This window comes from Pieris napi, chromosome 3, assembly GCF_905475465.1.
Source record: "Pieris napi chromosome 3, ilPieNapi1.2, whole genome shotgun sequence".
NCBI lineage: Eukaryota > Metazoa > Arthropoda > Insecta > Lepidoptera > Pieridae > Pieris > Pieris napi.
In genome coordinates this window covers 2916121-2943340 of record NC_062236.1, presented here as the reverse complement: position 1 = coordinate 2943340, position 27220 = coordinate 2916121, and the positions used below count along the sequence as shown (strand labels likewise).

Below are 27220 nucleotides of genomic sequence, written 5' to 3'. Positions count from 1 at the left end.
CTCATCGCTGGCTGGTCACACAGCTGACAGCACACGTGACTGCTAACTGCTAAGTGACACTTGACAGTATAAATAAACATTAGTGACACTGTAATATTAGTAAACATTAACAAATTAATCTAAAATATTTTTTAGTACAATATTGTAGTTTAATAGTAAAATAATATATTTTAAGACTGGTTAATAAATATATCTTGACATTTATACTATTTTACAAATAAAACCGTACTATCAACATAAATTCTAACCTATAAAATTTGGCCCATCGAATCAAGCATGAACTTTAAAAATTGGGGTTTCAGCGATTTATCAGTTAGTAAAGAATATGATAGTAAAAAGTACTATCTTTTTGAAAGACTTGGATTTAATACCATAGCTATTAACTCATATGTAGAAGAAACTGATGAAGAACCCAAGAAAAAGAAACGAAAGGGTGAAATCAAGGAAAAAAAAGATTTTATTCCTCCCCCTATAGATATCTCCAATGAAGGGAAGGGAAATCTCAACATATTGCAAAGAATAACTATAGGATTTTCAGATTCCAGTGTTGCTATTAAGATGAATAGCTCAGAAAATTTAAAAAAGTATGACATAATTGCAGTTATTCCTAAAACTTTACAAGCTTTTCAGTATGCATGTGGCACACTAGATGTAGATATTATAACATTTGAGCCAGAAAGTAGAATACCATATAAAATTAGTCGAAAGCTATACCGGCAAGCTGTTGAACGAGGTATATTTTTTGAATTGATGTATGCTCCTGCTATAAAAGATTCTTCTGCAAGGAAAAACATTATAAGCGCTGCCCATAACTACCATGCTGTTGGGAAATCAAGGAACATTATTATCACAAGTTCTGCTCTAACTCCCATACAAACAAGAAGTGTTCATGATATTATCAATCTTGGTTTTATTTTTGGGCTAAATAGTAACGAAAGTGTAAAAGCAATAAGAAATAATGTGCGTCAACTTATTCTTAAGGCCCAAGGAAGAAAATGTGGAAAACATTATATGGAAATTGAAAGTATAGATGTTAAGGAAAATAAACCAAATTTTGAGTGAATTTTTTATTTTATTCTAAAAAAATTACTTTTATTTACAAATCACATAATATTTATGTACTACAGTCTTGCAGTTATAACATTAGCCTTACAATTATATGCATATATAATAACTTGATGCAAGTTTGTATTACTTATTGAGATTTGGGTTTTGGGTCTGAATTAGTTTCAGTTTTTTCATTAACTGACCAATCCATGGATAGTCTTGAAGTATTAGATATTCTGTGTAGTTGAGTCTCAGGCGCAGTAAATAAATCAGTGATCCATTTAAATCTGAAAAAGATATTTATGCTAACTAAATGAAGTGTTTCTTTGTCTCCTGAGACTGATTTTTAAAATTTTCAAATGCCTCATTCTACAATAAAATAATTGAATGTAGGTAGAATTTGACTGAATAGTATAATAGTTACAATAATTAATTAAAGCCAATTTTTTCAATGTTAGAATTGTTATTTACACATTAAATAATGAATTTATTAAATTTTAATGGTGGTAATTTTTTTAATTGTATGTTGTTTTAGTAACCAGTCCTTGCAATTTTTTACATAGCAGTTTAATGAATTTAGAGAAATATAATACAAACTCGAATCATAAATATTTATAAACATTTCTTTATTTTCAAAGGAGTTTGCAAATAAAAGACATAAAATTAATTTTAATAATATATTATTTCAAATGCAATCTCAACATTTGGTACAGGATAATACAAAGGTATAAAATTCGTACATTTCATTTAAATGCGCACACAAAACTAATCTAAGTTACATTAACTAATATAATTTATTGTGGTTTTACTATTTTTAGTTAAATTCTAGCACCACAAACACAATTTCAACATTTGAAGCATAATATTTGATATAGGAAATTACAAATTATCTTTAAACTTTGAACAATTCTATGTGGCTAAACTTTACATTAATTGGCTATTCCGTGACATAACTTCGATTTAGGAAAATGTCAAGAGTTTATTTATATTTAACCTTACTTGTAACTTAGAAGTTATAGTACAACTGACTGAATATAATCATTAATTCTAGATTTTTAAACTGCTGAACCTACATAACAACTTATACATAATGACCGTATAGATAAGCGAGAATCATAAGAATTACTCTATATATGATAGAGCCAAGGGATTTCTGATTCTCGTTTTAATATCCAGTCAATTTTATTTCAAATGCTAATTAATACGAGGCAGTGTGATTTTCATTATCAAAGGCATTCTGTGCTAGTATGTATATTCTTACTAAAATCGCAATAAGTCACACATACAGAGAGGCACTTTAATTTGAAAGTTGCTTCAGGAGATCTATCGACTAGAAATTTCTATCGAGCCTCTATGTTTCTATATAACTATTTTCTATGAAACACTTAAACATGCATGTTCTAATGACGAAATGTGTGTGTCTAGTAATTATTAGCACATTATTTGATATGAATAACTTTGAATCAAAGTGAAATTACTATCTCTCGTATGACATTAATAAGGTAGACAGCAATATTTTTAATCAAATCATGAAATAAGCAAAGCATGAAATTAACACATTCATAATGATATTAAAGTTAAAATGGATATGATATGTTATATACACATTATAAATAGATGAGCAAAACTATAGCAGTCTTAAACAATTATCTAATGTCAAATTTAAAATAAACCAATTACATTCAAACAACCACAATACGAATTTAAATTAACACAAAATAAATAATCTCGAATTTATTGTAACTAGTTAACGAATTCAGTCTCATTGGTAATAAAATTAAAGATAATTGTGTCTTTCCTCAATAACCATGCTTTTATAACTTAAATAAATGCGCAAGATTCTAAAATCTATATTATATTAAATATTGAAAATAATTTCTATAATAATTCGTAAAGTAGAAAAAACTTATTTAAAATTATGGCATTCAAGATACTAATAGTATATCGAAATAGTCATACTTCATTCGAATACGGCGATTGTTAGGCCCAAATTATTTGAAAATTTTGGTAACATTCAAATGGCTTATTGTTAAATGGTTTAATGTACCTTTGCAAGATAACCAAACCTGAATTTATCTATATGAATTTCATAAAAAAAAATGTTAAATCATAAAATTTCATTTGCTTTATAAAATTTATCTTTGGCTAAGTTAAACCAATTTCCTACACCAATCATCACATCACGTGGTGTCTAATAACAATCCACAAATTTTATACAAGAACAGTCCATGAAACAATATCTAAAGCCCATTTCTGCACATGCCAGAAAGCTTTTACAAATGCATTTTTAGACAATGTTGGTAAAACAAAGCTGAAGTTTGTTTACTATTCATACATGTGTGTTTTTTGAGGTCTTATATTGAATATTAAAGGGGTAAGATTAAATTAGACTAAATTCCTTTACTTCGTTGTATTTTTGGTCTAATTCCTGTCAAAACCATGATTTGTTGATGCACAAATCAACAAAACAGACAAAAGTCGCATTGAAGTTTTTAACAATAGAATTACGTAATACGTAAATGCAAACACAGTTTCATCGGAAACAAAGATTTTTAGTCTAACTTATCCGTGCGTTATTTTAAGTTTTTAGCTATTAAATGTATTTGTCTGAGGGTTTCACAGTGAAAAGCATTTCCTGGCAGATATATATTAAAGGTAAAATTCGAGATTAAGCGCTAAGTATGACTCTTGTATTTCAAAAACAATTTGACACACTGGAGTCCATAGGGCTAAGTTACTATTGTCTATGTTACCCTAAACATAATCTGTGATATGGCATATCGTTTAATTACTAAGGAATGACACGCAATGCGCAACCGTATGGACATTTTCGACCAACCTGTTGTATAGTTCCCTTCGAACGCTGGCCGTGAACTTGTTGATGAGACAAAGACTGGCTGTTGATGCGAATATGGCGTTGTATAACAACACTAACTTGAAGCTGCCCAGCCATTCGATTCGACCAAATTCGCCGAGCAAATCGAAGTTTGTTATACCTAAGGAAATTAAATAAATAATAGTTTTAAAATATTTATATCTTGTTTTCTATTAAAGTGTATGGATGGACTTCTAAATCTTCTTAATCTGCTAAAGATAGGTATCTCAATAAATATATAATATTGAAGTTTTCAAGGCAAATACTATACTCGAATTAGGATTTTCCATTGTAAGTAGATTGGAAATATCGTACTTATCATATTAATTTCGTTAACCAGGGAAATCGATATTAAGATTAAGATAGATTTTTTTTAAACGAACGATAAATGTCTCCATCTATTCCTTAATAATATTTAAGCAGAAAAGACCTTCCATACAAAGTCGAGGTAACTCAAAGAATTTTAGCACTTTTTTTGTATCGAAATAATTTTAAAGCGTCGAATTCATAATATACCATCTCGTATCACTTACCAAGTATTTTAACAAGCAACGGCTGGGCCGTTGAATGCGCTAATAACACAGCACAGAGAGCTATTATTCTCGTTAGGGGCGTTCTTCTTGCACGTGGTAGAACCCTTAACGCCCTCATGGGTGTACAGAGTCCCGTTAGAGACGCCGCGTGTAGATATAGTATAAGGAATGCCTCTAACGTAGCTCCCGCCCATCCTAATTTAGACAGCGACGCGATCCCTAACGTGAATTGCTGTAATAGAAAATGAATAGTTTAATTATTACCAATAAAAATCTTTTATATTTACAAACGAAATTACTGCTGTAAATGGAAAGTAGATTCGATTTACAAGGCACCAATATAAAGAAATATTTATTTATTTCTTTACGACTGTTCCCAAAGGAGTAGACAGAGACCTCGAATCTCTACGCTACGGTCCTGCCATACCTCTCTTGCGTCACCCACTTTCATGACATTTACCATGCATGCTCGTTGGTTTTGGGTACTTATAACATGTCCCTTCTCTAGTGCCTCCTGGATTTGGCCCAGGTACGCCCGAAAAGGCCTACCCAACCTGACTTCACCGTCCACGGTTGCCTTGTATATCCCACTTGTCGATGAATATTACCGATCATTAAACAGAAATTTGAAACGTTAATGCAATTCCAAAAATTGCATGAAGAATAAGGAACTGAATTTTGTGTGTCAATGTTTTCTCAGTGGGTTGCTTATAATGTACCCACATAACAGAACAAAACATATTATCATTAGATATTTAGTTGTAATTCGTTCGAAGTCCCGGTTGACAGAAAAACTATGTATTTGTCTTTCCACCCTTCTACTATAAATGTCTTATCTTATTGTTACCCGACTTCTGGAAACCCGTAGAAGGAGGTTTACGATTTGACAAATTTTATATAGATACAAAAAATAACAATTGTATTCAAGGACGTGATCAAAAATGTCAAATGAAAATGTAATTAAAACTTGTTTTGAGCAAACAGCTTTGCATTCACTTATTACTATGGAAAAGGTGTATTTATTTATATAATTGTGTATCGAGACTCATATTGAACATTTTATAGGAAGAGGCTAACCCTAAGATTCAGAGACAAGACTTAACTTAAGTAAGCGTTAAATATGACTATCGGATTTTGACATATGGGAGTCAAAGTACGTGCTAAGTCTCGACTCTAAATGTTACTATAAAAAACTGCAAAGATTAAACACAGAACAAAATATGGCCAGTGTGATAGAATTTCGAGTTCTTTAGATATTTTGTTTAAATTGCTAATTAATTTTACAAAAACACTTGAATCAAATCAAATCCAAATCATTTATTAATTTAGGTAACACAATGTACACTTATGAGCGTCAAAAAGGAATAGATATTAAATGCTTCGAATTTTACGTTTACTGCCAGTTCTCAAATCAAGTGCGTAGAACGGAAGAAGAACTGGCAATAAACTCTCCGCCACTCTTTTTAATCGCCAAGCTTTTGTTTTACACAACGTTTGTAAGGAGCTGCAACCATTACACCATGTTCCACATGACATTTTAAATAATTAATAAAAATAAATTAAAAACAAAGATATGTCCTCTATCAGCAGGCGGCATGGTGAAATAGAAGCACGCACTTACATTCTCGTGGGAACAACACGCAAATAAAAAATAGTTCCACATATGACTCTCAAAAAAACTTAACCACTTTATAATGTTATATAAACTTACCCGTGTGCTTAGAGGTAATGCCTTAATGCCTATGAGCAGTTCGAGCGTGTTCTGCAGCACCATTAAAACTGTAATTGCGGTGAGGGCCAGGAGCAACAACATAGCCAGCGGGTACACTACGTTGCGTTGTAGGGACGATGTTTTTCGTTTGTTCTCTACTTCCTGTATAAAACAGTTATAATGTTATCACAAATATGTATGTTCAAGAATTACGTAAGCACTGTAGGGGGGAGGGGGGTCTTTGATTTTCTTATTTGGTAATTACAACAGGTATTGTTTAATTTTTGACACACATTGTCTATGCTTGAAAACGAAATGCATTTTCGAGGATTCCTACAAAAAGTTAATACGTTTATGAACTACTATTTTTGAGAGCTTTGCTTAATTTTGCTGACATGATGAAGGTTGGGGGAAGGGATAAATTGCAGTCAATCTGCTTACGTAATAATTGAACGTAATCATGAAAACTCTTCCCCCTTTTATGGTTGTCAAACGATATATGTTTCATACCAATCCCTTTTTATTACAATGTTGTAATATATTTTATAAATGGTTATTAGATATAAGTTTAAAATGTCGATTTTGTTTTATTCGAAAAAAAAAATACCTGTGTGTAGGCTATGTAAACAGTTTTGGCTCTTTACGATTCCAAAACAGCCGTAAAGATTTTCATATATGTATATGTATATACATATATATATTTTCATATATCATTTCAAATAAGCGACTCATGATTTATAAAATGTAACTGTAAGTCACTCCTGAAATACACTCACTACATCGGGAGCCTGGGATATATGTTATACTTAATTTGTAGGAAATCAATATTATATCAATAAATAAAAAGAAAATCTATACGGCCGTGCTGTCAGAAACATCGTATTAACGTTTAAATAGCATTCATTAGTAGAAATCGGATATTAACTTGCTTTCTAGTTGTCAATTATATTTGTAATATTAAAATTGTAATAAACATTTTCTATCGCTAAACAATTCAATGACGCAAGCTCCTGCAATATAGATTTCACAACATCAGACGCCTGGTACTCATTTAATTTAAAAATTGTATGACAAAACATTATTATTACTTCAAAATAAGTGTCTACAAATAAGTAAAGTGCGTTCTTGAAATAACGTGTATCAATGTTTCTGTACCATAAATCATGATTTATCTCGCACGCAAATTGAAATGTACATTAGCAATATTTATCATTGATTGTATAACAAACGTAACACTGTAGCAAAACAATTTAACACGCGAACGTAATAATTCAGACGTTGTACCTTTAAATTATTTATAACGAAACAAAGCTATATAGGAGTAATTATATTCTAAGAGATTACACTAATGTTTAATTTATTTCATTTTACGGTTGTTACGATTATTACGAAAGTATAAACCGTAATATAAAACGTATACGCATAGGAGGCGGATCATCTATTTGCTTTAAAAAATATCAATGGACTTCAGAGAAAGGGGTCAGATGAATGCCTATAGGTCAGACAGTCATGTGTCCGATCACGGGAAAACAATAATTGGCTCGTATGGAGATGTTTAAATAAAATTCTTTGAAGCTTGTATACTAATAGTATAGAGGAAAGATTTGTATGTAAATATGTTTGTAACGAATTGGGTCAAAAAGTACTGGACCGATTTTAGAAATTCTTTTACCATTTGAATGCTACATTATCACTGATCAAAAAAATAAACATCTGTCATCGCATGCGCTGCGAAAACGATTGATGATAAAACAAAAAAAAATGTTTAACAATATTAAAGACCACATCAATATCTACAAAAAATGTGTGGTTGCGACGCTAACAAAAACTAATTTGGCTCATCTAAAGGTAATAAATCTAAGTGACACTTCAATACAAGTAAAAAAATATTGTATTACAATTTATGAGGCTTTATGTTATGCATGTTATGTTTTTGGTGCGATGTGTGCGACGATGGCTAACATTTGGTTTGCCGTTTGCGCTTCTATTTATTTACTAAAAATATATATGTGACTGAGTTAACATTGTCTAATAGTAATGAAATGTCAAACCACGTCGTAAGAATATATTGCCAAATATTAATAACATAATAGATTACAAAGGTGTAAAGGTTATTGCTAGTGTAAGCTGATGATGCTATTAAAATGTTTAGACAATTACCATATGACATCAAAGGCTATAGATAAGAAATAACATATGCATTAACTTTTCATGTAAATTCTATATTGCTTTTAGTCTTCGTACAAATATCATTAGTTATATTAAGATACAATATCAATGATATAGATTTCATGAGTCACAGACACAAACGGAACAGAAGCAGACTGATCAATTTATTCGTATTATAATAATTACCAATTAATGTTAACCTTTTTTGACCCAATGCGACGTAACTTTGTACTATGTATAAGCCATAGGTGGCAATTTTAGTATTTGTTTATTTAGTGCAATATCTATATTGGAAAGTCTGTTAAAGATAGTTTATTAAAACAAAGTGAAACTTTATTTATGAAAGAAAATACCACACTAGATAGTTCCGGTAACTAATCTGGATAGAAACATTACATTGTATGAACAAGGCAAACCAAATAAGGTTTTAGGGATTATTTAAAAAAAGGGTTGTAAAGCCTATAGGGTACCTAATCCGTATGAGGCGAATATGTATTTTTAAATAGGTACATACATTTTTCATCTTCACTATTTTGAAAGTGCAATATTTAAAAAAAATCTCTATTTTAAATTTTATGTCCACCGTAATTGTCATATACTTATAATGTAGTGAACTTTAATAATAAACATCAAATGTTAAATGACATGAACGAAATCATTGTTTACTTTGATTATTACAATTTCTAATTCTTTAGTACGTGAAAACAATTTAACCTTAATCAAAAAAAAAAACATTTATTTCGGCTATATCCTTCTAAAAGTTCAAGAACAAAATTACTTACATCGTTTTATTTATATACAGTAAACAATTTACATACCTTCCTCATAGCAACAATCCTATGCAATCTCTCATTGAGACCAGCGTGCAAAGCACCATTTCGGAGCCGAAGCAGTGGTATCTGTTTCTCATCAGGCTCAACAATCTTGGCTTTGGAATCAGACACACTGTCGTCCACGGATGCAGATATATCCCCTCGACCCGGGCACATCGGCTCTGGGGTAATGTAACTGGCACCTGGAAAATGTAGTTTAAGGTAAGCTACAACCCTAAATGAGCAACTTCCGAGCTGCCGAGAAACCCCCATCAGCCAGCAGATCAAGCGACGCAAATGGAATTGGATAGGCCATACACTACGAAGGGATCTCAAGCAGGCGCTTGATTGGAATCCACGAGGAAAGCGGAAGCGTGGCCGTCCCAAGCAAACCTGGCGCCGTACAGTCGAAGTCGAGGTAAAGAGAGCCGGAAAGACTTGGAGCGAGGTGAAACACGAGGCTCAAGACCGAACGCGATGGAGACTCACTGTGGACGCCCCCTGTCCCATCTTGGGGTTATATAGAACATTAAGTAAGTACAACCCTAAATGGGCCTCAGAATGGTTCTCATGATATGTTGGTGATCAGCCTATCAGTTCTGTCTGAGACATGTCGTAGATTTCTAGATTTGCGCACATAGGCAGAAAGTCCATTGCACAGTTCTGTTCTTCTGACCTCATGGATGAGAGGCGCATGCTGATGCTACTAGGCCAATACTGCGTTTTTTCTATTAACATATAGGAAGGTTCGTTTTAAACTTAAAAATCTAAATAAAATTAAACCGATCAACGAAAAAGTAACCTAGATCTTTATATTTAACATCTCCGAAATTATGTATGTTTTTACAATGGTACTTTCAATTGAGACAAGCACCTGGATTTAACGGCAGCTGTGGTTAAAATATTTGCATTGTGTAAATTCTATCGTCCCCTCTGGACTCCGAGGTCATTAAAGATCTTTTGTAGTATTCCTATCGATGTCCTACTGTTACTTAAATGCAAAACTTTAACGAAATCTACAATAGGCATGAAACCGACCATAGTCTGTATTTGTTTTTCGCAGCCTACCTTTTAAACTGAAATCATCAACAATTAACCAGATAAAACATAAAGAACTAATTTGTTTCCTGTCGAATTGATTTTACGTTGTGTTGAAGTGAGGAAGCGGATTCCACTTCATTATGTAATACGTAAGTTTCTTCAAAGTTACCAACGCGACTTTTAAATTCTATTTAAAGTATGCAACGAATATAACCAGTGTACGAATGTTTTATTTGGTGACTTTCGCTTTGAATAAATAAATAGAGCATTTAAAAATAATTAACATTCCTACAAAGCCATTAGGCTAATGAATGTCTTTACTTTATCAAAGAATTTACGGATGAGACTATTTAGGCTATTCGGCATCACGTGTCAGGAGCAAAAAAAATGAACGAGTCCACTTATCTATATATACTTTCCTATGTCTTATCCTATATACTTTTTTTAAAGGAGTCTAACTCTCAAAAGACTGAGTCAATATATACTGTTCTGTTTGCGCTAAAACGTAATAATAATAATGTATTGCCGTACAACTGAATTCTTAGAAAACCAGGCTTCTGTAATGAAAACTGTATTTCAGGAGCCTGTGACTTCTTCGTAATATTTCCCTAAGCTTGGATAGCTTACGCATTAAAATATAGCTAAATTAAAATATACTACAATTGGAACGTATTTCACTCAAACTATAACTTATATTTTAACATTAATAAGTAACAACAGCAATGATCGTGGAAGCTTTTCGTGAGCGTTTTAAGGCAGATTCTGCCGCGCACCATCACTATGTGGAACCAGCTGCCCACTAAAGTATTTCCGAACCAATTCGACTTAAGGTCCTTTAAGAAAAGAGTGTACCAATTCTTAAAAAACCCGCACCACCATTATATGCAACTAGCTGCCCACTGAAGTATTTCCGAACCAATTCAACTTAAGGTCCTTCAAGACCTCGTACCAAGCGTACCAATTCTTGAAAAACCCGGCAACGCACTCACCCGCCCTCGGGCATTGAAAGTGTCCATGGGTAACGGTATCACTTAACATTAGATGAGCCTCCTGCCCGTTTGCCCCCTGTACTAAAAAACCAATGAAAAGGCGAAAGTTATTTACATACAAATCAAAGCCAATATCACTCGCGTCAAAACCCGTCACCCGATATGGTCGGTTAACGTCCTTGGACTTTAATAATATATTGTACTTATAAGACATACATCAATTAGCGCTTTAATACTGTTGCCTAGGTCAAGCTTCTTTGTCTGACAATGGTTTAGTTTAGGTATCTGACATGCTTGTTCCCTCAAAAGATTTCTCCACTGACCATGCATTAGTTACAAAGAAACTTCATTGGTGTAATGCCGGGTTTGGACGCACGACCTCAGGGTTGTTAAACTTTAACCTACGACGTGCTCACAATACTATATGAGCATTATTTTAAACACATTTGACCATTAGTGAAAACTACGAAAAAACTCTATTAAAAATTAAAGAATATTTTAAAATATTATCTTTTGGCGTTGTATTTTTCCTTGTTGTCGCGTGTAAAAATGTAGCCTTCATCGCTTCGATAATAATAAAATATTAAGTACATATGTATTTACGTTTTTTTCATAGAAAATCGTGAGGCAACCACAACTTTTAAATTGTTAGTAACGGTTGTAAATTTGTCCATCTCAAACTCTGATTAAATATTAATATATATTTTTATCTATGTTGGAGCAAATCGATGTAAATAAAAATCTAAAGGCGTCACAACCCTTGATTGATGAACCTATATCAATTTTCTTGATATATTTCTTTGTAGACAACTAGGCAATCAATTTTCTGAGAGACAAACACACACCTCTATTTGTTAATTCTTGACGAAGATTCATTCATTAACAACTACTTATTGCGCACATAAATAGAAAACTTCATCTCTATATATATAAAATTCTCGTCTCATGTTCGTTATCATACTCCTCCGAAACGGCTGGACCCAGTCTTAAGTAAGTATGTAGTCCCGTAAGTATGAGAATCGGCTACTATCTATATTTCAAACCCTTAAGTGATAAGGGGGGTCCACCCTAATTTTTTTTAAATTTTATTTAAAAAAAAATATTATTTATTTTTTTATGATACAGCATCCAGAAATACATACATCCCCCAATTTTCACCCCTCTACGATTAACCCCTATTTTTTATTACTGTAGATAGTTATTTTAATTGAACTAAAACAATGTTTCTTAGAAATAATATACATGGCAAAACAACGATTGTCGGATCAGCTAGTTTTTTATATTAATTTTATTGTGCACAGCCCGGCTTCGAAAACACGACCTCAGGACTGAGAGTGCTTCTAACAAAACGCATAAACAAAATTATTCAAATAACATAATATGTAATAAAGCAGTTTAGCGCATAGAGACAATGTTGGAAATATGTTTTATGCCATAGACACGATTTATTTATAGCTGCAAATATTTATGGTACATTATTGATGATTGAAGACTAAGTGCGTCGCTTATTCGCGATAAGGCCCTCATTATTTAAGTCATTAATTTTAAACTTAGTCGAAGCAATAGTGTACAAAAGAACCAGTGGCTATACAACCTCTAGGTCTTTATTTCTGTATTTGTTTGTGATAATTTTATACCTCAAAGGCAAGTAGATACTTGCCTTTAAGGTATCAGCCTGCTGTGCCTGTCACACGCCGTCGATTATATCTGCTTCACTGTGTGTTCCTTTACGTACCAGTGAGTGGTTGATTCACTTATTCGTAGTCCATTGGTACACAGCCGTAATTCAAACATAAGTGACAGGAACTTAGGGAAGAGGCACACGCCAAGCCAGTAGATCAACATTATTCAGTGTACACTGTACATTGTATATACACATATATATATTATATATATAAACATATTGAAATGCGTAGTACTTCTGAATAATCGCTATTTGCGACAGACGCTCTTATCAGTACAATATTAAACAATATTTTTATATACAAATGTTCTTAATACATAAATGGTTCATATCTACACAGGTACACACGGATAAGTCAAACATCACGAAGGTCGAATTGTATGAAGGTCTACCAAATTATATACGGAAGTTGTATGTATTGACTAATTAGATTGTAGATTAGATCCTACTGAAATTTATTGAGGAAATTCATGTAATAAGTTACATCTTTGTTTATAAGATGTATGGTTTTTGAATTAGGGGGACGATTTAAATATGAGAAATCATTATAATCGACTAGCGTAAAACATCTAGTTAGTTGTAGATATAATAGACGTTTTTTATTTTATTTTACTTTTTTCTCTCAAACATCATGTTGAAATGAGAACAGTCAGATACTTATGAAAATAATATAGAAAGGATTTACATGAGAACATGAGAACTTAGAGAAGGCGCAGCGCTAACCAGATCCATGCAGCTTCCTCACAATCGAGTATCGATCGAGGCAGCAGCACACAACTCATGAGGGTATCTTTGTATTGCTAAGCAACATTTATAAAATTATATATTTAATATATAAATTTCTCGTGTCCCAATGTTCGTTTCCATACTCCTTCGAAACAGTTCGACTGATTCTTATTAATTTTTTTTATGCATATTCAGTAAGTCTGAGAATCGGCTAATATCTATATTTCAAACTTTAAGTGATAAGGGGTGTCCACCCCAAAATATTTTTTTTTCTTTTTTAGACAATTTATTTGTTTTTATTTTTTTATACAGCATACAAAAATACATACAACCCTTAATTTTCACCCCTCAGCGATCAAGCCCTATTTTTTATTTGTTAGTTAAGAACTTATAACTTGAACTCTGAGGTTTATATAGAGAAAATTCACAGAAAATCCTAAAAAAATTTCATTCCGGAAAACCGAACAGTCTCTGTGGTAGCATAGCAAAATGTTCCATGTTAGTATGTACTAAAAAGGTCTTCTTCTTCTTATAGTGCCATCTCCTTGCGAAGGTTAAAAAAAAAATTAAGGAGAAACGAAGTTCGCGGAGGCAGCTAGTATTTAATATAATAAAGCTTTGAGGGAAAACAAGGAGAAATATGAATAGACACGGTACCACTTTCCATAAAACTTGCTATGCGATTAAAATATGATATTAAATGAAGGCATACAAATCGAAAGATATTGGTATTACAAAAACAAGAAGGTATATTAGAGTATAGACATTCTAGCTGCTTATCTATTCCGTGAAAGTTTCTTGCAATTATTTTTTTCTTATTTTTATTCAATTACTTACGACTTATATCTCAATGTAAATATATTATTAATTAGCTAAATAAACAAGTAAAATGTAGTTCAAACGCATTAGGTTTAACCATATAGGATTAAAGAAAATACAAATAATTATACACATACGTGATACGACTACAAATCAATAATACTCTTTGATGGATCGTAATACTCCAACTGCGTGTCTATGACCTTGTATAAATTTATTAGAAATGTGATTTATGACGAAATAACTGTACCATATTACTATATGTTAATATTGACTTTCAATGTGATACTTGTATATCTTTCATTAGTCCACGTCAGTTGTTATAACGCATTTGTTTCGCGGTTCATTGTTTAATCATTTTTATATTTTAATTTTTATTATATTTTTATTTTTATCGGTCATAATTGTGCGGTATTCATTTCATTACTATCCAAAACTTTCCTATATCCCGGTAATTGTAATGTCTGTAATAATAGACTCTCAGAAGGGGTCATGTCATCTTCATGGTTGTCAGACAAAAATTTATACGAATACACGCCTTTAATATGGAAATAAAAAGTATATGTTGTTTAACACTTGATTTCGACTAGAAAAATTTCCAAAGAACAATACATAGGTACATAAATATAATAGTTACTGAGATCACTTCGAACAGAACTTGTAAACAATATCCTTTAGTGTTTTTATTAAAACTATTATTGTTACCTTGATACATCTTTTTGTCGCAAATATATTTAAAACAAACTTGTTTCGCAAAAATTTAGTAAAACCATTGTCTATACAGGAAGCGTCATTCAACAAAAACTATGATGTTCGTGTATACGTAAATGGTTACAAAAAATAGAATTTAATATTTAAAAACCCGTCGTGCAATGATGCAAGACAATAAAAAGTTTACTTTTATTACTTCGTTTTAATATATTAAATTTTTTCCTTTTTACACTTTTAAGTCAGATTTTCTCGAGCATTATAACACGTTTATAATACATTTAAAACTGTTTACGATTAACAATTACTTTAAAAACTTGTTATTGTTTTAAGATTATTATATTAAGCCAACTTCTACCGGTATCATCGGATATAATATGCCGATTCTTAAAGATAATCGAGTTATAACCTAAGCTTCTGACGCTTTACTTCGCGCTTCGGCTCTGATTACCCGTCATCATCATCATCACATGAACCCGTTCGACCTTTAACTAAACTCCTTGGAGGTGAAAATGTAAAAAAAAAGACGAATTGTGCGTTCCGTTTGATTCTGATTGGTGAACTGCATCTCTACTCCGATATGACTTGTTCCCCGACATTATACATATTGCGTCCATTTCACTAATGACAATAGAACGCAACGTTTTACGTCTTTCGTTTCAAATTCCCACCCCTTAGTGTGATAATAGTTTTTAATTTAAAACCCAGGCACTTGACAATTCGCCAATTTCCATGATTTCTTCCGTCTTCGGAAGCCTTTGGTAAAAACATATTCATTGGTGAAAACAAACACACGTATAAATTAGAAAGAGCTCAGCATTAGCATTTAACATACCTGTGGCAGCGGAGTTATCAATTCGCCTTCGTATAGTGGCCTCTTCGAGCGAGTAGACATAATATTCTTCGTTGAGATCCCTCAGAAACTGTGGCTTCACCAGAACGGCTCCAACTACACCGAACAATCTCACGAAACCCAGTGGCGTAAACACTGCAATCGTTTTAATTTGATAAAAAAGAAAAATAATATGTGAGAACCTATAAAATATTCGGCATTTTCCATTTTCCTAAAAAAATTGGTTTCCACACGATATGTTCCTTCACCGTATGTGTGTATGCGCATTTAGCGCACTTAGAAAGTTCATTGGTGCAAATCTGGGGATCGAACTCAGGGATAAGAGTCGCAAGCCGAAACCACAAGGCCAACACTGCTCTTTTATACAACCTAGGTTAAAATGGAGTTTCGAGAGTTATGTAACCTAATTTTAAGTAAGTTATATATATTTATTTTAGTAAATAAATAGAAGCTCAAACCAAATGTTAGCCATCGTCGCACACATGGCACTAAAAATACATGCCCATGCACAACATGGAGCCTTATAAATTGTAATACAATATTCTTGTTTCTGATAATGTCCAAAAAGGTAGACTTCACTTGTATTGAAGTGTCTCTTAGATTTATTACCCTGAGATGAGCCAAATTAGATTTTGCCAGCGTCGCAACCCCAGTGCCCTTAATTTTATGTTAGATGATTTAATAAATTAAAGCAGTTGTTACCCAGCTTCAAACAAAGAGTTTTATTTACATCTCATTACAAAAACCGCCACCGAACTTTATTGGAGTCAAGTCAAATGAAAAACCATCAAAACTCGTTTAGAATTCTAGAGAATGTACACAAAAAACACAGACCCTGTAACACCCCTATTTTTGTGTTAAGAGTTAAAATCAAGGTCAGGTTACTGACACCTTTCGGTACTGAAGTATCGATTTTATTAATCTTGGGCTTATCCAATGTACGACTATTCTAATAGGATAAGTATTTGATCAAGCCAAGGCTGACCAGAAAAAATAGGCTTATTTAGGCGCTATCGACATTGTTGGACGTAAAACTAAAGTGATTTAGTAACTAAAATCCCACACAGACATCCACAATTTTTCACTTATAAAGAAGTTTGTTTGTTAAAAGCTCTAGAATTACTGGTTATAAAAGTATTTTTACTAACAGGCAATAGCACTACACATTGAGATTCACGTATCCATACGAACGAAGCGCACAATTTTTAATATAACTAAAAACCTACCGTTTACTTTTAGTAAACACGCAAAAATTTAACATAATATTTAAATCACACCTTTATGTCTAAAACTATTTCCGCAATATTCAAATAGACTTTTTCTTTAGTCACCTTTAGGTTACGTTATTTCTTACGTGTTTATTGTTTTCAGTTTTCTCCAGTTCATTGTTTAACTAGAGAGTTCTCGCGATTGTTTAAAATATCCGATGCATTGTTTTAATAATTTAAAAATAACAAGCTTTTAATGGTAAATGTATTTACCAATTAACTATCCGATTTTGTCTTATAGACACAACTCTATAGGAGCTTATGGGCTATGTTCTACTGCCAAAAATTCCATCTTACATCTGTGTTGGGATTCATACCTTACATTTCATATCTTCAGATGTTTGGATTACTAATTATATCTGGATATTTTTGCTTTCACCTAGCTTTTAACTTTCCAATACAAAAAGTAGCATCTCACTTCCTTGTTTTTAACTTTTCTCCGAAGTTAGTTGTAATTTCTCTTTTAGTCTTTAACCATACATACGTCCTTTAAGACCCTAGGGAGACATGTGATAATCAATTCTGATACTAATTACTTTTGGATTAAAGGTTTGTGAATAAAGCTCGCTCTAAAGCCTTAATTTAAACCGTTGATTATTTTAATGGCTTTACAATTCTACGTAACACATATAGTACGGGAGGTAGCAACGTTTTCGAGAAAGAATTTCAGGTCAGCTGATTTTGTGATATGTCTTCCTTCTTGCACTTCCGGTTAGAGTCTGGGCAATCTGGCTGGCGGTAGCGGTTGCGTTCATTAGTGCGCATCCTATCTGTCCAGGTAATAATCCTGGATTTTAAAAGCATTTTAAGAAGCGTAATTTTTAATTTTTCGTTTTTAAATACGTCTACCTGACATACTTTTTTTATTGCCAGACATTTTTCACGTTGCTAACTATGTGCCAGACGCGATTTTAAGTTTTATTTTTATAAAAATTTCAAAGCATTTTAGAATGTCTGTAATTTTAATATTATGTTATTTAAATATAAGGAAAACTGAAAATGAATTTGCCAGACATTAATTCGGTTGTTAAGTCTTGAATTAAAATGATAAAGTTTTGCAGTATGATGAAGCATTGCATTTTAAGAAGCGTAATTTTTGATTTTTCCTTTTTAAATACGTCTACCTGACATACTTTTTTTATTGCCAGACATTTTTCACGTTGCTAACTATGTGCCAGACGCGATTTTTAGTTTTATTTTTATAAAAAATTTCAAAGCATTTTAGAATGTCTGTAATTTTAATATTATGTTATTTAAATATAAGAAAAACTGAAAATGAATTTGCCAGACATTAATTCGATTGTTAAGTCTTGAATTAAAATGATAAAGTATTGCAGTATGATGAAGCATTGCATTTTAAGAAGCGTAATTTTTAATTTTTCCTTTTTAAATACGTCTACCTGACATACTTTTTTTTATTGCCAGACATTTTTCACGTTGCTAACTATGTGCCAGACGCGATTTTAAGTTTTATTTTTATAAAAATTTCAAAGCATTTTAGAATGTCTGTAATTTTAATATTATGTTATTTAAATATAAGAAAAACTGAAAATGAATTTGCCAGACATTAATTCGATTGGTAAGTCTTGAATTAAAATGATAAAGTATTGCAGTATGATGAAGCATTGCATTTTAAGAAGCGTAATTTTTGATTTTTCCTTTTTAAATACGTCTACCTGACATACTTTTTTTATTGCCAGACATTTTTCACGTTGCTAGCTATGTGCCAGACGCGATTTTTAGTTTTATTTTTATAAAAATTTCAAAGCATTTTAGAATGTCTGTAATTTTAATATTATGTTATTTAAATATAAGAAAAACTGAAGATGAATTTGCCAGACATTAATTCGATTGTTAAGTCTTGAATTAAAATGATAAAGTATTGCAGTATGATGAAGCATTGCATTTTAAGAAGCGTAATTTTTGATTTTTCCTTTTTAAATACGTCTACCTGACATACTTTTTTTATTGCCAGACATTTTTCACGTTGCTAACTATGTGCCAGACGCGATTTTAAGTTTTATTTTTATAAAAATTTCAAAGCATTTTAGAATGTCTGTAATTTTAATATTATGTTATTTAAATATAAGAAAAACTGAAAATGAATTTGCCAGACATTAATTCGATTGTTAAGTCTTGAATTAAAATGATAAAGTATTGCAGTATGATGAAGCATTGCATTTTAAGAAGCGTAATTTTTGATTTTTCCTTTTTAAATACGTCTACCTGACATACTTTTTTTATTGCCAGACATTTTTCACTTTGCTAACTATGTGCCAGACGCGATTTTAAGTTTTATTTTTATAAAAATTTCAAAGCATTTTAGAATGTCTGTAATTTTAATATTATGTTATTTAAATATAAGAAAAACTGAAAATGAATTTGCCAGACATTAATTCGATTGTTAAGTCTTGAATTAAAATGATAAAGTATTGCAGTATGATGAAGCATTGCATTTTAAGAAGCGTAATTTTTGATTTTTCCTTTTTAAATACGTCTACCTGACATACTTTTTTTATTGCCAGACATTTTTCACGTTGCTAACTATGTGCCAGATGCGATTTTTAGTTTTATTTTTATAAAAATTTCAAAGCATTTTAGAATGTCTGTAATTTTAATATTATGGTATTTAAATATAAGAAAAACTGAAAATGAATTTGCCAGATTGTCCTAATTACTAAATGTAAGTTATGAATAATTAATTAAATTTAAATAAAGTGTTGATTATTAATTTTAATCTAATTTTATATTCCTTTTTATGCTCGTACTACAAGGATTATACTGCAATACTTTTTCATTTTAATTCAAGGCTTAGCAATCGAATTAATGTCTGGCAAATTCATTTTCAGTTTTTCTTATATTTAAATAACATAATATTAAAATTACAGACATTCTAAAATGCTTTGAAATTTTTATAAAAATAAAACTTAAAATCGCGTCTGGCACATAGTTAACAATGGGAAAAATGTCTGGCAATAAAAAAAGTATGTCAGGTAGACGTATTTAAAAAGGAAAAATTAAAAATTACGCTTCTTAAAATGCAATGCTTCATCATACTGCAAAACTTTATCATTTTAATTCAAGACTTAACAACCGAATTAATGTCTGGCAAATTCATTTTAAGTTTTCCTTATATTTAAATAACATAATATTAAAATTACAGACATTAAAATGCTTTGAAATTTTTATAAAAATAAAACTTAAAATCGCATCTGGCACATAGTTAACAATGGGAAAAATGTCTGGCAATAAAAAAAGTATGTCAGGTAGACGTATTTAAAAAGGAAAAATTAAAAATTACGCTTCTTAAAATGCAATGCTTCATCATACTGCAATACTTTATCATTTTAAATCAAGACTTAACAACCGAATTAATGTCTGGCAAATTCATTTTCAGTTTTTCTTATATTTAAATAACATAATATTAAAATTACAGACATTCTAAAATGCTTTGAAATTTTTATAAAAATAAAACTTAAAATCGCGTCTGGCACATAGTTAACAATGGGAAAAATGTCTGGCAATAAAAAAAGTATGTCAGGTAGACGTATTTAAAAAGGAAAAATTAAAAATTACGCTTCTTAAAATGCAATGCTTCATCATACTGCAATACTTTATCATTTTAAATCAAGACTTAACAATCGAATTAATGTCTGGCAAATTCATTTTCAGTTTTTCTTATATTTAAATAACATAATATTAAAATTACAGACATTCTAAAATGCTTTGAAATTTTTATAAAAATACAACTTAAAATCGCATCTGGCACATAGTTAGCAACGTGAAAAATGTCTGACAATAAAAAAAGTATGTCAGGTAAACGTATTTAAAAAGGAAAAATCAAAAATTACGCTTCTTAAAATGCAATGCTTCATCATACTGCAAAACTTTATCATTTTAATTCAAGACTTAACAACCGAATTAATGTCTGGCAAATTCATTTTCAGTTTTCCTTATATTTAAATAACATAATATTAAAATTACAGACATTCTAAAATGCTTTGAAATTTTTATAAAAATAAAACTTAAAATCGCGTCTGGCACATAGTTAGCAACGTGAAAAATGTCTGGCAATAAAAAAAGTATGTCAGGTAGACGTATTTAAAAACGAAAAATTAAAAATTACGCTTCTTAAAATGCTTTTAAAATCCAGGATTATTACCTGGACAGATAGGATGCGCACTAATGAACGCAACCGCTACCGCCAGCCAGATTGCCCAGACTCTAACCGGAAGTGCAAGAAGGAAGATATATCACAAAATCAGCTGACCTAAAATTCTTTTTTTTCAAACGTTGCTACCTCCCGTACTAATATATTAGCAGAAAATAAGACATAAATTAAAACCTCATTAATAACAACGTAATCGTAGGCTTGGCAACGGTAACTATGTACGTAACACCAATACGACAGCAAATTGATTTAGAGATTCCTACATTTACGAAAATGAGTCGTTCTTTTAAGAATCCCGCTCTAAAAGATCACAAAGATATGGAGCTGAATGAAGAATGGACGAACTTCATGAAAAGAATAGGAGAAGTTTCAGGTCTGGTAAAAGATCTCGCCAGTGGTGATAAGGACAAAGCAGACGCGGCCAAGATTCTGGCTGATCGATATCTAGAAGGCAAAGATATCAATGTTGACGATGTGAAAATGACAGTCAAACATGATCGCACTGTGATAAACCAGAAGGCTTTTAAATCTCTCGAGAAAAATGACACGGTATGCTTATTTGTCTAAATTATTGTTACATAAGATAAATTTTACACTCTTAAATTATATCAAGCTATTAAAGGAAGAATATAAAGTTTAAGTTTACCGTTGTAATTAGATGATAACTTAAGACTAGCATAATGTTAAATCAGAATGCTGATTCATAAAGAATGATAAATCAGCTGAGCTTAGGAGACTCTTTGTCCATTATTTTAGTTAATTTGAAATGAATTGTACAAGTAAAACTGAATTAACAAAAATTCAATTAAACATATTTAAATTGGGTTATCATAAGTTACACAACGTATTCAGCTCATGCGCTTATCTTTAGCCCTAAGTACCTTTACTGCATTAAAATTAACCGTAGCGATAAAAAAGTTAATAATTGCTGAATTCATATAGAGTTTAAACTAACGCATTTATTTCCACTTGATTGATACTATGATAACACCTTGCGAATTTCTCATTGTTCTAATTACACGAGCATTAACAAAAATACCGGCTGCTGTATTTATAGAACATTGTTAAGTAATTGCATTGTACGTAAATAGCAAAGATATTCCAATGGTGAAAGCAATTTGGCTCGTGTACCGCTATAAATATCTATCATTTCTATTCGAGAACACTCAAAGTTTTTACTGTCTTGTTTTAGCTTATCAAATTATTGTTTTGTAGAATCTAGATGCTCCGTTATGTCTAAAATCTGGTACAAAGAACCAATTTATTGTTAATTACTTCGACATAAATTGCAGTAATTTTAACGTTTATCTATTAAGCGTCATCATACTGAGAATTCTGAAAATTATCGTACAGCCTCGCTCCCAAATAAATAATTTAATTCTGGTTCTGCTTCGTAGCATAATGTGGCTGGTGTTATGCCAGTATGGAATAGAAGTTAAATCAAATACATGTGTCTGTAATTCCAGGGTGAACTCGACAAGGATGCATGGATGGCCGAAGTGAGCAAAGATGCAGAACGGCGAGCGTTGGACCGGAAAATTCGTCACGAAAAAGCTGATACATTAAAGACACAAGCAATCAAAGCATTCCGTCGGCAAGAATACGAAAAGGCTCTGTCTTGCTACAACAAAGCTATAGAACAGGTCAAAGACAATCCAATGTTTTACTGCGACAGAGCATTGACGAACATCAAACTTGGAAACTATCAGAAGGTAGGTCAATGACCTTCACCGACATGCATTCGACTGGTTTCGAGGCGATAATGGTGGAAACGCGTTAGATTTATTCTAACCCGCAATTCGCATAAGCAATCTACGAACTTTCTATGAAGATAATAATTTCACCGTGCTTGGTTGATGGCTGAATGGCCACATTTAGTGCACGTAAAATTTTCAAAAATCACATTAAATTTTGAGAGGGAAATGAAAAAAAATACACATTAACCCTTCGATATTTAAACATTACATGTCATTAACGTTGATTAGATAAATAACTATTAAAATATTTAGTTATCAGATATTGGGGTTAAACTATGCTTTATGGCAGTTAACAGAAACATCGCTACGTCTGATTTACTGACTATTGGAACTTAGGATTTATGGTTTAAATGATCAATTGAATAATGGTGAGAGCAGTTGTTTATATAAGATAACCTCAATATTGAGTTGCGTCCAAATCGACTGTTTCAAATCGCTATTGTTTTACGAGCACAAACTACGAGTAGCAATAATAAATATAGCATGTGTGCGCGTCAATCGTGAACATAAATTGTCTTTTTATATTCACTAACAAGTTTTGGCAATTATGTATGGCTGGGTGATTCTAATTGTAATATTCTTTATCCCATGAAACTAATATTTTCGTAGCTCAATTAGTAAATTCGCATTGAATGTTTTAATATGGAAGGATTCGAATCTTTCTTAGTAAATAGTTAAAGCCCTGCATCACGGATGACTGTTTCATTATCACTTAAAAATATTAATTTTAAAGGAGATTTTATTTACGCCACACATAGATAAACGACAAAATCTCTTGCTCATGAAAGCCAACCGATAAAAAAAACTTTTCAGTCTTTCATTTGTGTCGCGTAAAGCAATTTAAGCTCTGAAATTTTTTTAGGTCTTTAATGACTGTGAATGGGCACTACGACTCAATGAAAAGAGCTTTAAAGCTCGCTTGTACAAGGCAAAAGCGCACAAGGAGTTAGAAGAGTTTGACAAACTGGAAGAATGTAAAAAAGAACTGTACGAAATATTCCCACAACATGACGACCTCATTAAATATTTTCTGAATAAAGAGGAGGGAATGTTTGAAGATGAATCACAGGATATATAATTTTGTGATAAATATTTTTAAATATATATGTTGATTTTCATTCAATACGCCATCTGTTAATATCTCATAGTAACCAATATACCATTATCGGAGATAGTAACACGATACACATATCCTTTACATATCTTGTAATGATTTTTTAATAGATAAGATATAGGAACATGATGAAAATACTATGTTTACTTTTAGGAAATATATCCATTAATGCTTATTGGGAATTGACAACACGCGAAAACACAAAATCATGCGGTCTCACCCCGCCGCCCGCTAAAACATTGGTAAAAAAAAATTAATTATATAAATTTTGTAAACACTCACCTAACAACATCAATACGCCGACGAATGACACACAGGAATACAAGAACGGAAGGTATGTCCATAAATCTGTAACAGAAGGAATGATTTTATGCATATATCCAACACAAGTTAATATTCACTGAAATATAGTCTCCATAAACACTATAGGCTTTACATAGTTATATGTTTCGTCACAATTCGGTTTTCCGATACAAATAATTCAATGGTTATAGTAAATATACAATTTTATTAGATATCTTGCAATACTATCGAAAACATGCAATTGGTTGAAATTGGATATTAAGCGGCGAGCAATTCAATGACTGCGGCCGTAATCATATCTTGTTTATCTCAAAACTAAAAGTCTCCAAACTAAGTCTCCGTTTTACACTTTCCCTCCAAAATGGTAAAACATATTAGAAATAACTAAAACTTGATTCCCTTTTAAGGTACTTGTCTCACAAGTTATACAGGGCCTTAGGAATACTTATCATATTACTTGTAATTGGATACCTTTAGTAAGTGAAAGGCTAAACAATAAACACGTATCTATAGGTTATGGCAACTCAATCAATGCAATAAATAAATTAATATTTTTTTACCTTATATTGTACCTAATAGAGTAACAATGAAATAACTTTTGCAAATTCTAATAAAATTTTATCGTCATAGTTGGAGTGATCTTAGATTAAAATGTATACAAAACAATGCTAAAGTACCTTACCCAGTAACTAGTTCTGTATGTATTAACATAATATAAAGTCAATAATATAAATATTTATACACTAATGTACAGAATTCGTGACCAGCGACGCATCGCAGACGCACCTAGCATGGCATTGACCGAAACAATGGATTCTATAATGTATGGCATGAATACACTAGCTCACTATTCAATACATATATTACAGATATAAATATAACAGATAGCCCAATAACCTGGAATGAAATGGTGGTGAAATTTTAACAATTTGTTCTGTAGTTTCTAAAAAAAAGTATTTTAAAGATTACATTTTAAATTATATATTTAATAGTTCTGACCATACTACTAGCTGACCCGGCAAACGTCGTATTGCCATGTATATTATTTTTAGTTCAATAAAAATAACTATCTACTATAATAAAAAATAGGGGTTGATCGTAGAGGGGTGAAAATTTAGGGTTGTAAGTATCTTTTAATGGCACATTATAATAAAATTTGTCCAAACAATTAAAATTAATTTATTATACTTATGGGATTGAAAAATAGATAGTAGCCGATTCTCAGACCTTCTGAGTATGGTAACTAACATTGTGACACGAGACTTTTATATATTATAATATATAAAAGTCATAATACAAGATTTTATGCCATTATATCTTGCTTTAGAGCAAAACATAAAATGGAACAATTACTAAATAAGAATATTATTCGAATATTAATAGTCTTCATCTTTTATCCAGATTCATCATGTAAAATATTGCAATAGACATATCCCAAATAAATCAAAATTATTGTTGCATTTTAAACAGCCGTTAGTTAACATGAATCTTGAACCCCATAATATAGTTATGTTTATTCCCAAAAACATAATAATACTTACTGAGTAATGCATCTATTCCAGATCGATCACCTTTTAACCAGGCAGAGATTACATATGCTAGTCCAAGCATTCCAATCCCAAGAAGGAACAAGACTATAAATGTCTCATATACTCTGCCTCTTAAACCACGACATCCAGGAAATCCAGTAGATTCAGAAAATAAGTAGGCAAATGGTAGGAACACAAACAATGACAGATTTGAAAAGAGAAACACATGGTTCCATAAACCTAAAACAAAAAAACATGTTACAAAATAATTTTTTGTTTTTAATGTTTATTATTACTTTTACAGGTAAATAGTACCACAAACGTTTACAGTAATTATTATTGTGAAAAAAAATGAAATCTAAAATTGTAAATTTAAACTGATTTTTAAATTTTGTTATGAATAAAACCATGATTTTCTTACCCTGTATTAGTGAGCTATTTAGCCATTTAACATAATAACTATTTGGGTACAAAATGAGCACTTCATTGCTGACTATTGAGACTGGCAGCAGGAGTGCTGATCCCAATGATACAGCTAATGCAAAGGTACAGAGCCACAAGCTGATTCGGTAAACCTTGACCTCATCTTCATCTGCTGTAAAGTAATCTTCACTGTCTCGTCGCCTAAATTTCTCGATTAACATGAACGAGAAAAGGTACAACAAAATGAATAGAAGGAGGAAAATCTAAAACAAAAGAATTCCAATGTAAATATTTTAAACAACATAGAAGTTAAGTCAAACAAAAAAAACTTACGATTTGCTCCCGAACATTGTTGTGAAATATTTGTTCACGCAAATCTGCCTCCTCATCATCCATCACCCCCAACGGTACTTTTTATTTATTTTTATATGCTTGTAAAATGGGACTCATCTTTTTTACATTTTTCACGGGTATAAATCACTTCACTAATATTCACCACCTATACAATGATTTTATTTTAAACCCAACATAAATTTAAATAATAAATTTTGCACTTTAAAATATTACACGAGACGATTTGAATTTTTTTGGTCACAACTCTCAAAAATAATAGGAAACTGTTTGCTACGAAGATTGATCATTGATGATTGAAGTGATTGAAGCCTGAGCGGCTGAGCCCTGAAGGCAA

At 31.5% G+C, this 27220-nt stretch overlaps 3 protein-coding genes across 4 annotated transcripts; 2 read left to right on the top strand and 1 right to left on the bottom strand.

Annotated features, from left to right (window-relative positions):
- The first annotated feature begins 66 nt into the window (after positions 1–66).
- Positions 67–1063, top strand: LOC125063371 (ribonuclease P protein subunit p30). The gene has a single exon (XM_047669780.1). It carries the CDS (start codon positions 277–279, stop codon positions 1060–1062), a length of 786 nt encoding a protein of 261 aa, XP_047525736.1. The 5' UTR covers positions 67–276; the 3' UTR covers position 1063.
- Positions 1051–27220, bottom strand: LOC125063369 (protein Lilipod). Its single transcript, XM_047669777.1, has 10 exons — positions 26866–27220; positions 26531–26795; positions 26122–26349; positions 24560–24625; positions 15950–16102; positions 9154–9350; positions 6167–6328; positions 4456–4687; positions 3887–4043; positions 1051–1334 (listed from the first exon to the last, which is right to left on the bottom strand). Exons 1-10 carry the CDS (start codon positions 26926–26928, stop codon positions 1196–1198), a joined length of 1662 nt encoding a protein of 553 aa, XP_047525733.1. The 5' UTR covers positions 26929–27220; the 3' UTR covers positions 1051–1195.
- On the top strand, positions 12657–24517 carry LOC125063370 (tetratricopeptide repeat protein 12). 2 transcript variants are annotated; one of them, XM_047669779.1, is made up of 5 exons: positions 12657–12777; positions 13202–13272; positions 21780–21955; positions 22873–23118; positions 24026–24517. In XM_047669779.1, exons 2-5 carry the CDS (start codon positions 13242–13244, stop codon positions 24239–24241), a joined length of 669 nt encoding a protein of 222 aa, XP_047525735.1. In that variant the 5' UTR covers positions 12657–12777; positions 13202–13241; the 3' UTR covers positions 24242–24517. The 2 variants fall into 2 exon arrangements, with proteins under 2 accessions (XP_047525735.1, XP_047525734.1); XM_047669778.1 differs by lacking the exons at positions 12657–12777; positions 13202–13272 and having other exon boundaries at positions 21581–21955; positions 24026–24515.

What these genes read in the sequence shown, in the direction of transcription:
- LOC125063371 (XM_047669780.1), top strand. Translation starts at nt 277, where the DNA reads ATGAACTTTAAAAATTGGGGTTTCAGCGATTTATCAGTTAGTAAAGAA.
- LOC125063370 (XM_047669778.1), top strand. Translation starts at nt 21,623, where the DNA reads ATGTACGTAACACCAATACGACAGCAAATTGATTTAGAGATTCCTACA. An exon ending in CTCTCGAGAAAAATGACACG is followed by an intron (nt 21,956 to 22,872) that starts GTATGCTTATTT and finishes CTGTAATTCCAG; the next exon opens with GGTGAACTCGACAAGGATGC. An exon ending in AACTTGGAAACTATCAGAAG is followed by an intron (nt 23,119 to 24,025) that starts GTAGGTCAATGA and finishes AAATTTTTTTAG; the next exon opens with GTCTTTAATGACTGTGAATG.
- LOC125063369 (XM_047669777.1), bottom strand. Translation starts at nt 26,928, where the DNA reads ATGGATGATGAGGAGGCAGATTTGCGTGAACAAATATTTCACAACAAT. An exon ending in AAATAGCTCACTAATACAGG is followed by an intron (nt 26,350 to 26,530) that starts GTAAGAAAATCA and finishes TTTTTGTTTTAG; the next exon opens with GTTTATGGAACCATGTGTTT. An exon ending in CATTACCTCTAAGCACACGG is followed by an intron (nt 4,688 to 6,166) that starts GTAAGTTTATAT and finishes TTTCTATTACAG; the next exon opens with CAATTCACGTTAGGGATCGC.